A 16555-nucleotide genomic window follows, 5' to 3' on the forward strand; every position below is an offset into this window, starting at 1 on the left:
CTTTTGAATTTGGTCTTGTAATCTAGCATTACAACTCTGTAATTAAACTTGGTATGTTACAAAAACCAAAAGAGAAAACATGCAGCAAATGTATATTCTGGTTTCGTGAACAGCCAATCTCATACTTTGCTCTATAGTGTAGGGTGGCTGTGGAGGGTTCCCTCCCTTCCTTTAAGTCTTAATTGATGGGGAAAGTGTGAATCACTCTCTGCTTCTTACTGGAGCTGTTTCCCTTTGCATCTATGTGGCAGTTTGTTTTTATCTTGCTTTTTGGTTTCGACCAAACTGGTAAAATGACTTTTGATAAAAATAGTACACAAGTTAAACTCAAACCACCAAAAAATTCCACTGGCCAAGCAATATCAAACTTCGGTCAAATACCAAAAGTCTGTCCTAAAACCTAATCCAGACTTCCTCAGACTCGGCCCTCCAGATGTTTTGAGACTACAATTTCCATCATCCCTGACCCCTGCTCCTACTAGCTAGGGATCATGGGAGTTGTAGGCCAAAAACATCTGGAGGGCCAAGTTTGAGGAAGCCTGACCTAACCGAACATAATTTGACCATGTTCGTGAATGCAATGAGAAGACCTGGTAGGCTGTCCTAGGGAAGGTATTCCAAAAGAATACCAGGCTTCTCTGTTGCTGCCCCCAACCAATTGTTCTGTTCTATCAATATCTTGCTATGCTTAAAATTCTATCCACTTCATAGCCGCATCCTTTCCCCATTTCTGTCCTTCTGCTCCTTCTGTTTGTCTTGTTCCAGCCATCATTTTCATTTCAGGTCTTTGTCCTATCCTGTCTGAAGAAACCTCCTGACCCCTGGGCTCCCTTTGCCTCTTGTGTCTTCCTTGGAAACATGTTTTTCTCATATGCATTAGAGTCATGTAAAGTCAGCATTACCACGAAGTTGCCAGTTTTATAAGTTGGGGATAGAGCTGTGTCACAAGTGAGAAACTAAGCTTTACGTACTTCACAAATCAGGTTTTCTGAGGTAATTTTTTTCCAGAATATGACTTAGGTGCACTCTGGGAGGTGAGTTACATCTCCTTTAAAAGGTATAACCTGAGTTTGCAGGAGAGATGGAAATGAGGGGAGACCTTTGAAAATTCTGCAGATCATTTTGAGATCTTTTCAGCCACAGAAGTTCTGTTGTAAGAACCCAGCTATATATATCAGAGGCCTGAACAAAAATATTTGATGAAAAAGCTTTTAAGAATTAAAGAAAAGTTTTCACCCTACCAACTGTCACCAGGGATTGACATTTTAGAAGTGTTTCTGAAACTTAAAGTGTGACATTACTTTTTTCCTCCTCTTCTAAAAGCCTTTTAATTTAATTCTATTTGCATCAAATACAATGTGAAATACTGACTTTGTAACAAGGGGGAAATGAAAGAAGCGTTTGAAGGAGTCTTAAAAATGTGTTAAATCTAAAACAGCTATGTTCCTAGCATACATTAAACATTTTCAGGAACTTCAGAAATGTGCATATGAAAAGAATATCATGAGGGGAATAGGCACAATTACTTCTGGGTGTTCAGCCTGTTGATTTGACAGGATATATAAAAGCACTCATCAGGTGAAAACAAAACATTTGATACCAAAATTGTGCTTAGTCTGCTGGGGAAAGTATTTCATGTGAAAATGACACATAAAGCCTTTCTTATCAGGAAATCACTTTCCTGCTAAGCCATCAGGCTGATCTGTGGCATGTATATGTGAACAGTAAGCCCGATTCTGATTTTGGTTACAGATCAACATCAAAATGGAGATTGCGTCAGTCACATTTACCAGTCTTGTTTTTTGCATCCTGCAGTTCCCACCAGAACAAGCATGAAAATCAAAAGGCAAAAAGTTCATGTTATATTTTCATAAGAAATTTTTAGGAGATAAAATAGTTCTTTTTAATCAGGCACTCTGGGAAGCGGTGTATGCATATTAGCCATTCTCTGTACCTTGTAAAATGCTATACGCAAATGCATCCCCCCCCAAAAAAAGCTTCAGTTTGAAATGAACAAAAGAATGACCTAGCTGCATTTTAAGCAGGTAATGTGTACACAGCCTGGATCACTGTCTGGCCCGAGAGACAATGGAGTGCACCTTGAGGGGTGGTCAGATCTCTGGAGACTCAAAGTGCCATCTGTGGCTGCAGAGACCGGTAGCTTTTTAGTACTGCTTGTCGTGTTGTTTTTGCTGCACTGGCAGTACCGAAGTGGCCTCTCCAGGGCGTAAGCCTGGGCAATGAGTATGGAGGTCCTAGGCTGCCCAGACAAGAAGACCCGACCCCTCACCCCCGTCCTCACTGATGTGATTCAAAGGAAAGCAGAGCAATACAGTGGTACCTCTGGTTGTGAACGGGATCCGTTCCGGAGGCCCGTTCACAACATGAGCAGAACGCAACCCGCATCTGTGCGTGTGTGGGTCATGATTTGCCGCTTCTGCGCATGCGTGTGATGTCATTTTGTGCGCCTGCGCATGCGCGAGCGACAAAACCCGGAAGTAACCCTTTCCGGTACTTCCGGGTCACCGCGGGATGCAACCTGAAAACGCTCAACCTGAAGCAAACGTAACATGAGGTATGACTACATTTCCCACTCCACTTCGGGATTCCACTCCAGATTTGTGTAGGCTTTTCTCCTTAGCCTTTTCTTCACTTGAAGATGACCCGCAAGGCAGAGGAGAATTTTGGCACGTGTAGCTTGACGTACCACAATATTACAAGAGCAATGCAGTGGGGAGGGCAGGGAGGTGCTCCCTGATTTTGGAGCTCTGCAACTTGCTGCTCTTAAGCCTTCCCACCATTATGAGATATGTGGGAGCCCATGTTTAGCAGTCAAGAGGAAGGGGATGGTGCCTGGTCTTCATCAAGATAGCAGAGGGTGATTTTAAAAGTAGTTTTTTACTACCCAAGGGTTAAAAGTTAAATGGGCTTGGGCACAATGATGAGACCTAAACAAAATGGTGTTCCACAGAGAGCAGCAAAAAGCAGAGGGGGGACAGGAGAAACTTAACACACTGGCCAGGGAAAATAAATAGATAATACGGAAAAGCTGGAGGTGGGAAATGGAAGCTTAATATACAAAGAAAAGAGAACAACATTAGCATCAGCTGCTTTTCTATTCTTTCCATAATTTCATAGTAAATAAAAATACAAGGATTGAGAGGTTTTTTAAGGGATTTGTTTAGATTAAATGACATGACTTACATTTCAATATGGTAACAACAATTTTGAAAAAAATTGAACAGAATCTGTATCTTCTTGCTACAATGGCACACTGCATGTGTGCTTTTATACCAAATAATAAAATAGTTCAGGAAACTGACACCATTTGAATAACGAATAACGGAAGAGTCAAGCTCAACAAAGGGCAGGTTTCTGTGATTAGACACAGATAATACAGAAAGTCTGAAATATGTATAGGAAGCTGAGTTAGGCATAGAAATAGGTGAGGTGCAATGGAATTTTAAGTGCCCCCCCAAAAAAGACCAAGAACAGTCTGGGAACGGGTGAGAGAAAATTAAAAATAGTCCACCCAGCTTGTAGTTTAAGGGTGCTGGAAGTTGTAGCTCTGTTGAGGGGTAAATTGCCCCAGGATTCTTGGGGGGGGGTGTACTTTAACTGTATGTTCTGCATGCAGCCCAAGTATTCCGTTTTCTGACAGAATGGACAGTTACAAAATTGTGACTCACCTGGTGGCCATTTTGAAGAAGGGGATGCTATAAATCCCCCAAGTAGGTACATTAATAATGGGGGAGGCAGCCCTACAAATATTTGGGACCCAAGTTCTGGGCTTTGTAAGTAGCCATCCGAATAGAACCATTCTTGGGGAAGCGTTTTAGCTCGTGTAGAGGATCTGACTTTGCATGCAGAAAGCCTGAGGTTTAATTTCTGGCACCTTCAGGTAGGACCAAGAGAGTTGTTTAGTCGTGTCCGATTCTTTGTGACCCCATGGACCAGAGCACGCCAGGCACTCCTGTCTTCCACTGCCTTCCACAGTTTGGTCAAACTCATGCTGGTAGCTTCGAGAACTCTCTCCAACCATCTTGTCCTCTGTCGTCCCCTTCTCCTTGTGCCCTCCATCTTTCCCAACATCAGGGTCTTTTCCAGGGAGTCTTCTCTTCTCATGAGGTGGCCAAAGTATTGGAGCCTCAGATTCAGGATCTGTCCTTCCAGTGAGCACTCAGGGCTGATTTCCTTAAGAATGGAGAGGTTTGATCTTCTTGCAGTCCATGGGACTCTCAAGAGTCTCCTCCAGCACCATAATTCAAAAGCATCAATTCTTCGGCAATCAGCCTTCTTTATGGTCCAGCTCTCACTTCCAAGAGAGACCCATGTCTAAAGCTCTCCAGAGCCTCTGCCATTCATTGTAGACAAATAGTGAGCTAGATGGGTGAATAGTCTGAATCAGTAGAAAGCAACTGCTTATATTCCTATATTACATCAACATGGTCCCAAAGAGAAGCACTGCTTACAACCCTGGTGGGCACATTCTGCTCTCAGATGATCTTCACAAGTAGCCCCTTGCAGAGGGCATTACAGTAATCTAAACATGAGGTTACTAGAGCTCAGGTAAGCTGAAAATAGGCCCTCCTTTGCCACCTGGGATTCCATGAATTGTGTGGAGTTACATGCTGATGTTTTCATTGGCAAACTACTTCAGCCAGAGTACTAGGCCTGATTGCCACATCCTACGCATGCTTACTTGGGACAAAGACGCATTGAACAAAGTGCAACTTCTTTCGCAGTAAACATGCTAAGGATCAGACTGCAACTATGTATCCCATGCAAACTTTTTATAAAGGTTGTTCTGCCTTTCTTGTGCAGATATCAATAGGTGGTGAGTATCTCCATGGTGTGAATAGCTTCACTTGCTGATTTCTGTGTATCAATCTGTTCTGATGGAACAAGAAGCGTCAGGCTGCTAATACGACTTTATGTTTGTAACACAGCTAATTCACTGTTCAAAAAGGAGGTGAGCACAGAAGCATTTTGTTTTGCCATTACATTATTTTTAATGCTTTCTAGGTTTTGAGGTAATATTACTGGTGCTTCTATGTACTACCAGTGCACAAGGTAAAGCTGAACAGGAACAGGAAAATGTTTCTCCTTTGAAGGATCTGTATCAGAGCTGTTTCCAAAGTGACTTTTCAACTCAAAATGTCAAAAATATTTTCAAGATTGACCTTGGCAGCTGTTTGTTTCCTGATTTTGAAAAAAAAACCCACAAAAAACCCGCCAAAGAAAATATCCACTTACAGATAGTCAGGTGTACGTCACTCTTTGACTGCCAAGCTGCTCATTTCTCTTTCATAATTCAGAATTAATAAACATCAAAGAAATGTTAATATGAAGCTGTCTTAAGCCAACCTGAGGCAGAACAGGAGGTCATTTCTTATTATATTCAAAGCCCAATGTTATGATTTGTGTTAATCTTTACCTTCGAGGGTCATTAATAAATTCCCTATTAATGTTTCTTCTCAGTGCCCTGCACTCTTCTTTTGTTTATGCAAGACTAACTGCATCTATTTGCAATTTTGCAATATTGTACTCACTTCTAAAAATATTAATACAGTGGTACCTCTGGTTGTCAACGGGATCCATTGCAGAGGCCCGTTCGCAACCTGAAAAGAACACAACCCATGTCTACGTACGGGCGGGTCGTGATTTTCCGCTTCTGCGCATGCGCATAACATCATTTTGCACGTCTGTGCATGCACGAGCAGCAAAACCTGGAAGTAACCCTTTCCGGTACTTTCAGGTCGCCGCGGGACATAACCTGAAAACGCGCAACCTGAAGCAAACTTAACATGAGGTATGACTGTATATACGAGTCCTCTGCTCGCTTCCTGATAATCTCATTTGAATAACGGGGAAATAGATTATTATTTTCTTGCCTGACCCCCTGATTGTTCTTACAAACACGTATACCAGTCCTTTTAGCTTAAAATGGTTTTGGCATTATAAATCATGAAGGATCCAATCCGCTATTCACTTATGATCAGCTCCCTTATTGTTTGTTTAGATGGATCTAAAAGGGTTTTTTCTTTCCAGATTTCTTGTAACTGTGAGGGGGTAGATTAGGTGGCCTTTTTGTGGAGTGGCTGACAGAAATAGAACTCTTATTTTATTGTTGAATTTGAGTGTTCTAGATATTTTAAACTGATTTTTAATTCACTATACATTATATGCCACATTGAGAAAATACTGCAGGTTGAAAGGTGGCTAACAATATTAATAAAATAAGTCCCATTGGGCTAAGTGGAACTTAATTTTATGAATCGATATCCTTTGGACACATAAAAGTATGTACCTTAAATTATTTGTATTCCACATGCTCAAAAAACAACTTAAACTTGATGTGTTGATTCATGTTATGTTAGGAATGCAAAACTTTACAATGATTCTAGGGGTGTTTCCAGATGGAGGTTTATTGCTGCTCACGTGCACAGGTTTTTATGCAGGTATCATAAAAAAATGGCAGCCTGCACTCCACACACACACACCCCAATTTAAAATTGATTTCCTCATACAGCGAAAAAATCCACAAAATAGGTTTTAAAAAATCCATTACACATCTGCAGGCAGTAGTAGTGTGGAAGCTTGATATTGTACTTTTCGGAGTTGGTGGTTTGCCACATCTGTACTGATGCTTCAGTTGTTGTTGTTGTTTAGTGGTGTCCGACTCTTCGTGACCCCATGGACCAGAGCACGCCAGGCACTCCTGTCTTCCACTGCCTCCCGCAGTTTGGTCAAACTCATGCTGGTAGCTTCAAGAACACTATCCAACCATCTCGTCCTCTGTCGTCCCCTTCTCCTTGTGCCCTCCATCTTTCCCAACATCAGGGTCTTTTCCAGGGAGTCTTCTCTTCTCGTGAGGTGGCCAAAGTATTGGAGCCTCAGCTTCACAATCTGTCCTTCCAGTGAGCACTCAGGGCTGATTTCCTTAAGAATGGGTACGTTTGATCTTCTTGCAGTCCATGGGACTCTCAAGAGATAGGTTTATAAAAATCCATTACACATCTGCAGTCTGTAGTAGATATTGTAATTGGTGGTTTGCCACATCTGTGCTGATGTTTCAGTAGATAACCTCAAACACACCTGTATTTCAATTTGCTCCCCACCTGAACGCAGTCTAGTCATTTGTTTTCAGAAGCCCATATGATACGCATTGCCTCTTTTTACCAACTGCTACATGCTGAAGGCATGTACTTTGGCCACCTCATGAGAAGAGAAGACTCCCTGGAGAAGACACTGATGCTGGGAAAGATGGAGGGCACAAGGAGAAGGGGGCGACAGAGGACAAGATGGTTGGATAGTGTTTTCGAGGTTACCAGCATGGGTTTGACCAAACTGCGGGAGGTAGTGGAGGACAGGGGTGCCTGGCGTGTTCTGGTCCATGGGGTCACGAAGAGTCGGACATGACTAAACGACTAAACAACAACAACATGCTGAAGGCACTTTCAAATTTCAATAAGGGAGGAGGAGCTATTCTCGCAAGACCTCTCTCCGCTCGGGGCATAGCAGACGACCTCCGAACTGAGCTACACCTTTCCTGCCCGCGAAGACCTTTCCGACGACTAGGCGTCCCAGGCCCCGCCCTTTTAGAATGCCGGGACGGGCCCTCACGCGCGTGTAACACGTGAGTGGCGCTTTCCGACGACCCAGCGCTTCAGGCCCCGCCCCTTTAGAACGCGGGTAACTTATCCAAACGCGAGGCGACAGAGAAGCGGCTTCCCTCCGCTCAACTCCTCCGCCAATGGGAGGCGGATGTGGGCGGAGCCCGGAAGAGGCGAAGTGCGGCGACGATGGCGGCGGCGTTCGGGCTGCGGCGTCTCCTGGCGGCTGGTCTGAGCCTGAGCAGGCGGGGAATGTGAGTGACGGCGACGTAGGGAGGCGGGAACGCGCGCGCGTGCGTGGGGGGAGGCATTGCTCCCTGAAGATTGGGGGGGGGGGAATTGGCGGGGTTGGGAAGAAGTTCGCAGAGCAGTTGCTCTCCTCCCCGCTTTTTACTGTAAAACACATTCACACGTGCACACACGCACACGCGTCTCTTGTGCTGCCACGTTCCGAATAGCTACGTGGTCCTGTAAGCGTTCGAAAGTTGGGCTGTCTCTTAGAGAGGGAAACTGACAAATAAAACAAAAACCCCACAGCCCACTCTTCAACCTTCATTAAGGGCACTGAAGGGGAAAGGGGCGCCGTGAGCCCCAGCCAGGGGTGGTGGGAGCTTGGAGTCCAGTAACATCTGCAAGCGCCACAGCTTCCTCATCCCTCCTTTAAAAGAAGGACCGTCAACCCCTGCAAGGAATAACAGCAGCCTGATCTTACTAAGTAAATCCACCAGAGTTCAAAACATTACAGTCTTCTTCAAGGTAGGGCTGTCGGGGTTATTTCATAGGCGCTTAAGTGGGATTTATCCCAAAGTGCTAAATTAACAGGATTTAATTTAGTATGTATGTTTTGAGCACTTCTACGCCACTCTCTTGAGTATGTCACCTCCAAAAGCAGTTTACGAAATGTTGAGATGGTAACTGATAAAGGTCAATTTAATGTCCAGAAGCTCATCTGTCAAATTAAAAGTCCAGGGCCAAGGTATTTACTGTAGTGAGCATTGAAAAGGCCAACTTCCTTAGGAAGTGAGTTCTGAAGGCTATCACAAGGCACCCTTGGCCTCAGTAGGTGTGGGGACATGCAGAATGCCTCTGGTTAGGATCTTGATATACAGTATGGGCAAGTTGTTTGGAGGGGCGGTGACGGCGGGCTCGATGTCACTGTTTCACTTTCACGCCCACTCTCAGTTATGTTGCCCCCACCTCCCTAAACAACCCTGAACAACACCAAACATTAAAAACAAGCACATATTACTCTGATAAAAGGATGTCCATTAAAACCCAAAGGTTGAAAATGAATATTAACTATCCCAGAGAATCTGTGGGGGACCTTTATGAGGGGATAACCAATAAGTCAGGGTCTCAAACAGGTTCACTTTAAATAAATAACAAAATTTATTTTTAAAACCAAGGTAGCAAATAACACACTTAGGTTTCTTCAGACAGACAATGTTAATTCTGTTTTAATTAGTTATCAGGTATTTTGGCTTGCTTGATAGTTTGGTTGTTTTCTGAGGTGGCACTTTCAGGTAAAGGTAAAGGTACCCCTGACCATTAGGTCCCATTGTCATTCTTCAACTTAAACGTATTATATTTGGCTGAGCTTATGATAAAAATAATAACAAATGATAGTTACTTCCATAAAACCTGAAAAGTTCATCATAAATAAATATTTTTTTTTAAAAAAATACATACTTTGTATACTTGTAAAAACATAAGAAAATAACATTGAGGACAGGGTCCTACATAATCAGAGCATGATGCACAGATTGTTGTTCACAAAATAATAAATGTGTTAAGTCTTTAAAGTATCCCAGACTCCAGCTGTTTTTGAAATGAGTCAGGGGCACATGTCAACCACAGCGGTTCCCCCCATAGTTCGAAACAGAAATTGGGTAAACTCAACTGCAGAGTTGACAGCCTTCAAGTACCACCTTAAGACTGGATGAAACCTGTAGAAGCCCTTTCCCCTGGATCCAACCCACCCCTTCCTTTCAGTAAACCTAAACCAGCCCTTTCTCTGAGGAGTCATTGGTAGGGCTGCACACACACCCCCCTCCTGTGTGGGCGGGATGGCAGCAGCCAGGAAGGGTCCCCCACTCCCTCGTGCATGTTTACTCAGGAGTAAGCCTTGCAGTGCTCAGTGAGAGAGGATCCTGGAATGTCCAGCACGGGTAGGCAACCTAAGGCCCATGAGCCGGATGCAGTCTGGGAATCAGTGTGTTTTTACATGAGTAGAATGTGTGCTCTGAGTTATTTGTGGGGCATAGAAATTTGTTCATTTTTTTCCTTAAAATATAGCCCGGCCCACCACATGGTCTGAGGGACGGTGGACTGACCCACGGCTGAAAAAGGTTGCTGACCCCTGGTTCAGCACCATCTTTCTCTCTCTGGACCCAAACCAGCCCTTTCTCTCGAGGAGCCAGCACTTCTCTCTCTCGCCCAGCATCTCCATCTGTGTACACCTTGCGTCCGTTTCCTCCTTCTTCTGAGAGAGAGAGAAGCCCTGCAAGCTGGCTCCTCAAGAGAAAGGGCTGTTTGGGAAGGGAGAGAGCGATCGGAGATTGAGGAAAAACAATTACATGTTCTACAAGTCGATCCCGATCGACCTGTTGGACAATGCTGCTAAAGAACACCAAACATTAAAAACAAGCACATCTTACTCTGATAAAAGGAAGTCCATTAAAACCAGTATCACTGAGACAAGTGCTTTGATCCCAGCATCTGTAATGTTGTAGGCCTTACCTGTACAGATGGTCATTGTCATACTATGATGCCGTTCTGAATTCCATGCTTATAAAAGGGAGGAGTTTGATGAGACAGAAAATTGTGTTGGAATTTAGGGTTTATAATTCATTCAATATTTTGAAATGTGGTTGAAGGTAAAGGGCGGGTTCTTATTATTGACCAATTCTTCACCTACAATGTCAGAAGACAGAAAAAGAGCTAGTGGAGCAAGCTTAATGAAGGCTTTCAAAACCCACATGTGGTTTTCTGTAGGGCTTTTTTTTCATTCATTGCCATTGTATGAGAATGAGGGAGGTGTTCATAGTGAGTTCCAGCACCTCATTTTCTAGAAAAATAGCACTCACTGGTTGCCAGGGCATAGCACTCTGGCATGGATCTAAAGGTGGATGGATTTGTCAATTTAGGTTCCCCTGGTTTCTCTTCCAGTTTTAAGTTTAATTCTCCACGTTTCTGTTAGATATTATATATATATATATATTATATATTATGCAGGTTTTGGTGTCTTCGGGTGTCTTCCCGTGTAAGATGACACCCGAAGACACCAAAACCTGCATTCCTGTACCCGTGAAAATCTACGAAAGCATTATATATTATATATATATATATTCCTCCTGAAAATTTGTCAGCATTTTAGTACAAATTTTTGCAAGTAAACATTTTTATATGTAGCGTACACATTTTTTGTAAAGCAGTTTCTCCTAATTTAATGCCCTTTTGTATGTTGTTTTCACTAATATGCGCATTTCCACCCACACCCAGTTTTGGTCACTCCCCCAGGAACACCTGGTTCAGGATGACCCCCTGACTCTGTAGCATGAATTTTTGGGGGGGTGGGAAGGAAACATTCCTCCCCTGACTTTCTCCAAGTTGATGTGTGATTGCCAATGCATGGTTCCTTTTGGACCTGGAAGAGGGAAGATCGGGGCCATAATAGGGTGGGGTGTAACAGGGTGGGGCACACTTAATCGCACTCCGCCGACACATTCAGAGGGCGGGAACAGAACCCCTGTGCAAAATGGTTATCGCCTGTGCAGTGAGCCTTATTTCTTCTGAGTAAGAATGCTTAGATTTGCGTTGCAGAAGTTAAGACAGATTCATCGATCCTTACAATTACATTGAGCATCATGGTTTGGTTACCTGAACACCCAAAGCCCTTTTACAGAGCTGCTTTTAAAAGAAACTCTGTCCACATTGTATGGTGGGTTGGACTTGGCAGCTGGAATCAGGACAGTTTGTTAACATGCTCAATCTTTTCATTGTATAATGTGGTAGCATTGTGGGCAGAAGAAGAGAACTCTGCTTTAATTCGGTGGCCTCTTCTTATCATTGTCCCTAGTGGTGGAATATGCCAATGAATTGATAAGTCAGGGTAAACCTTTCAACCTCCATAGTCCGTTACCACCTTCTGTTTGACTAGGAAGTCACAATTAGAGCCCTTTTAAGCTGTTGTGTTTTCATAAATTGGACACTGGAGGGTGCTAATGTAACAAAAGCTGAAATATAGCCAAACGTGTTTTCTTTGTTAATCAGAAAAGTTTCTCCCTGTCTTGCAACATTTTAGCAGACACAAATCTTGAAAAGATACAAGATTTCCGTTGACGGGAAAATAAAATAAAATAAATCTCTGTGAAGATGAGGTATCTCTTTTTTACCTGGAATTATTATTATTTTGTTTCTTTAACAATTGAAATGTTGCTTTATACAATTGTTAAAAGTTGTTCTATAAGAGTGAAAGCTCTCTCTCTCTTTTTTTCTTTTGGTGCATTTTGAGGATTTTGGCTCCAAAGACTGGTCCTCCCCATGCCTTTGTAAAATCCCTTGGATGTCTTTGTTGTGCTGTTTCATTTTAAATTAATCTTAAATTCATTTTATTACTATGCAGCAGAAAGATATGAAAATGAAATTGTGTTGAGTTCGGTGTTTACAACCTTGTTGGGAAAATGTTCATTTGAAAGCACCAGCTCGTTTTTCAGGTTTTGAACAAGTTTGTTTCTCTGTGATTTATGTCATTGATGTTCTTGAGAATCAGGACTGGCTATTGAAATGTGTTAAATTTGACAGTTTTTGCAAGCTGTTTTGTAATGTGGGACTAAACAGGAAGGGTGTGTGTGTCACTGCACTGGTGGTGGATAAAGTATTTAATAAAGTATTATTAAAGGATGAAATATAATTGGGAGAGTGGCTTAGGAGCAGCAGTTGTTCTTTGGGGCTGTGCCATGCAATCTGATTCTGCTAGTCTCAGATAAGTGCAGTTCCCATATGCAGCTTGTAATGTTGTCAGGTGTAGCTGACACTTAAGCTATAGGACTGGAGCTTAAGGTTGCTGGGCTGGAAAAGATTTACTGGGTCTAAAGTATTATCAGTCAAGGCAATCTTTGCTTGCTGCAAACCTGTGCCACAGACTTAAAAACAGATTTCATAGCCCTTACTCTCTAGGAACCCTTAGATATGTAGTTCAAAAGTGGAAAGCTAGAGATCAGGATTTGTAACAGAATTTCCGGCATCCCTCACCAAAGTTCCCATGGTATTTATTTTGGTTGTGGTGGTGAAGACATAACTAAACTGGCATAAAACAGATAAACTTTGTAGAATTGATGTGCTCAAACTTCAGGCAAATATATTTAGCATTTCCCCTGAATAGCTAGGAAACTTCCCTAACATCTAAATCACTGAAAACTGTTCCGTTGCAAGTAATACCAGTGTTTTTGGTCCTTCCTGCAATGACTCAAATAGAAGAATCCTATGAATGCTAGGTACTGATATTCTTTCCCCAGACAGAGTTGGCACAGTATAATAGAACCTAGGGGAACTTAAAAAATATATAAAGACAAGACTATATCTACTTGAACTCAGGTGTAAATTTGAATTACTTGTTATCATGGTATTGAGGTCTTCTTTTCTTCCTGTTTCTATAGTATAACTATACTGCAGTGAAAGAACATCTCAGCTGGTGATTATACAACTAAATGCCTTTCCTTTCATATTTTTTATTGTAATGACATTACACAGTGGCTGGCCATTGTGAAGTCTCTTCCGCAATGAAAAGGAAGTGATGAAACTCTGAAGAATTTGGGACACGCCGAGTCGATTTTCTGAAATTTAATGTACTCATTGTAGTTAAACAGTTAACAGAGACATTTTATATTGAGCTTTCAGGTGACCTAATTTCCCCTAGTACTGTACATTTAGCTTTATACATCTGCACCTAATTTGTAAAATGGACTTAATGAGAAACTTCAAACAGTTTAAACATCAATTACAAAGAGGGCAAGGTTTTAAAGTTCCAGTAATCTGTCCATATTGGTCATTGAAACATGATCCCAGCTGGATATAATTCAAGACAGATGCCATTCCAAAGCCTTGAAACTAAGGACACTAACAAGCTGTTATTGTAGGTTGAAGCTCCACTTGGTTTGCTTCATGAGAGCGCAATTATTGCTTTCGTCCAGTGTGGATTTAATAGTACTAAAAGTGTTTTTAAATATTCTCTACTCCTCAAAATGTCAGCCTTAAAAAGCCCCCCAAAAGTAGTTCCTGACGTGATGGGCATGTCATAAGAATGACTTACAAGGTTGTGTCATGGCCTTCCCTGAGGACTCCGATGAGGACAACTAGGGGGAGGTCATGGGTGAGAACTTGCCCCTGACTTGGACCTAGGCCTTCCTGTTGAGACTTTCCCTCTGGAAGTCTCACACGCCCACTTCCTTGGCTCAGGAGGAGGTGGGCCCTTCCAGTGTCGGGGAGGCCCCTTCTCTGCTAGGGAGGAGGAAAGGGCCCGAGCCCACAAGGAGTGCTCTTCTTCAGGCCAGGAGTTCTCAGTAGGACAGGTGAGCAGTTGGACTTTCCCCGCCTCTTTGCATGGTGGGTAGGCTTGGAATTGTTGGAGCATCTTCCCATTCCTATACGGTCTCAGATCACAGCTTCTGATCCTGGGCCACTGTCTTTGTCCCTGAACTGTGTTTAGGGAACCCTGAAGCTCCTCTCCAGAGTTGCTTTGATCCTTGCCTCATTGTTGGTGCCTCGGGGTGTCTGGACTAATGTCTGCTTAGACACTATCCGTTTCTGATTATACACTATCAGTCTGTCAGAATAAAACTTGACTACTTATTTACACCGAAGGTACAAGTGTCGTCGTTCTTGGGTAGGAACCAGGAGACATTTATGTTGTTAATTCCCAATGTTGACATCTAATTTTAGGACCTGATCCTGTGGGTTGTTGTAGCAGCAAATAACATGAGTAGAATAGAGAGTAGTGACCACTGTACAGCCGTGAGTAGATCCAGGGTGTCGTATATGACAAAATGATATATATATTTTTCAGTTACATTAGTGCAAATCAGCCCACACCTAAGGCTGCTTCAGTTGTTACCCAGAAATGCTACAAAGAGGATGCTCAAGTGACTTGCATGTCCTCTTTCATTGCTTCCAGAGAACGTCTGGAGTGGCTGCTTGCACATCTTTCCTGGCAGATACTTCCGAGCTAGCATTTAGTCCATCTTCTGTTTGGAGCCGCTAGGGGGTGTTTGCAGCTGCCACCCTTAATGTGCAATATTATAATATTAGGTGCAGCTGACTCCACATAGTGAAGACCTGTAGACCTAAATCACTTGACTTTCATAGAATTCTGCTGCAGCTATGATGATCACATCTCAGCTTATTACGTTTCTTTTTTTAAAAAAATAATTTTTATTAACAGGCCAATCACATCACATTATCCAAATCACATTAGTTCCAAATTATACAGCCAAATTTTAAATTTTGTTGGGGGTACCCATACATCAAGCTCCGCACGAGTCCAAAACTCCGAACGAGTCCAAACATCACTTATCTTACTGCTTTAATTAGACAGTTCTATCCAGTTCAATCCAGATAGTCCTTTATTACTTTCTTTCTCTTCTTGTTGTATATTCCTTTCTTTGCGATCTCTGATAATTTTCACAAGCAGATTGAAAACAGGCATCCTTTGTGTGGGTTTTGTACTCTCCAAAGATCATATCGCTCAGGGACAGCCTCTGTTCAACACTTCCATTAAAAAAAATAATAATCTTCGGTCTGTCCTTTACTTTTCTCAGGCTTGCCAAATAAATCAAATGGATCAGGAGGCTCTGTCAGGTCAAGCTTGCGTTCCAACATTCCTTCTCTTTCGAATGATCCTGATTCTCCTCCCCCTGTCCTTCTTTCTCTGGCAAGCCTGTCTTGGCGAGACGCCATTTTTTAACTGCGTCATGGAAATTTTCCTCTTTCTCATCATTCACCAATCCTCTCTCCTGTTATAATCCATCCCACACAGTTCTTGAATTCCTGCTTGTGATTAATAAAAACGCAACGATCTTATTTCTATCTGGGGTGAAGGGTTATTAATATCACATCGTGCAAAGAAAAAAAAGTTTTTTCCTCCACCCACCCCCTTCATTCCAAACATACAGTCTCCTAGTGGTGATTCATCAGAAGATTTACTTATCCATCCGTCACTCCTGGTCACAGAGATCTATTACTCAGCAGTCTTATCTCTCGAACATTACTTGATATATGTGCTTCAGCTTCATTCCAATCGTATGTTTCCAATTATAATTTCGAGCTGAAGCTAACCAGCACGCGCTAATTGGAATCGGTGTCAGGAAGATCTGACTTCACTGAGGGCTCGTGCCAAGTGTTCGGCACCCCCATCTCTCGGATCAGGGGGTGCATTGTGAACACCGCTGGCAAGGCAGCGCCCCCCCATCTCCTGGGGGGGGGTAGGAAGACTGCATACTTCCCATAGCAGCCCCTTAATTACCTCGTATGGGTCAGAGAGATGTTATTGTCGGCCATCTTCCAATGCGCCACCTGGTGGCCCCCCAGCTTATTACATTTCTTATTTGGTTTCCTTTCTTTGATTCTATAAACACGGGTGAGTCTGTACTTCAGCCTCCAGGAGTGCAGAAATCCTTTAGGGAAGATCTTCCCAAATGAGGTTTTTACAGTAGGTCTTTTATCTTATATGACTGAGAGAGAGGAAGCAAAATCAGTCACGTATTGCTATGTCTTAAATGTGGGATCAAGTTATTTTATTTGTTCTGTTGTGTATCACCTGATAATTAACAAATAATCTTTATTCCTCCTTGGTGTGCTGTGAAAAGCTAGTAAGTCTTTGGTTAACCATAGTTTGCATTTACATCCAGATTTGAAAACATATGACTACTAGGTTAGGAACTAAC

At 42.7% G+C, this 16555-nt stretch overlaps 1 protein-coding gene across 2 annotated transcripts in view; it reads left to right on the forward strand.

Moving 5' to 3' along the window:
• Nucleotides 1–7732: 7732 nt before the first annotated feature.
• The window catches only part of CLYBL (citramalyl-CoA lyase), a 187907-nt gene continuing 179084 nt past the window's right edge, over nt 7733–16555 (forward strand). The window contains exon 1 of one of the 2 annotated variants that reach the window (XM_083501339.1): nt 7733–7870. In XM_083501339.1, the coding sequence (XP_083357465.1) occupies nt 7806–7870 (65 nt within the window). In that variant the 5' untranslated portion in view covers nt 7733–7805. The remainder of the gene's footprint in view (nt 7871–16555) is intronic. The other variant, XM_083501340.1, reaches the window with a different exon arrangement.

This window comes from Podarcis liolepis, assembly GCF_965112155.1.
Source record: "Podarcis liolepis genome assembly, chromosome: 4".
Taxonomy (NCBI): domain Eukaryota; kingdom Metazoa; phylum Chordata; class Lepidosauria; order Squamata; family Lacertidae; genus Podarcis; species Podarcis liolepis.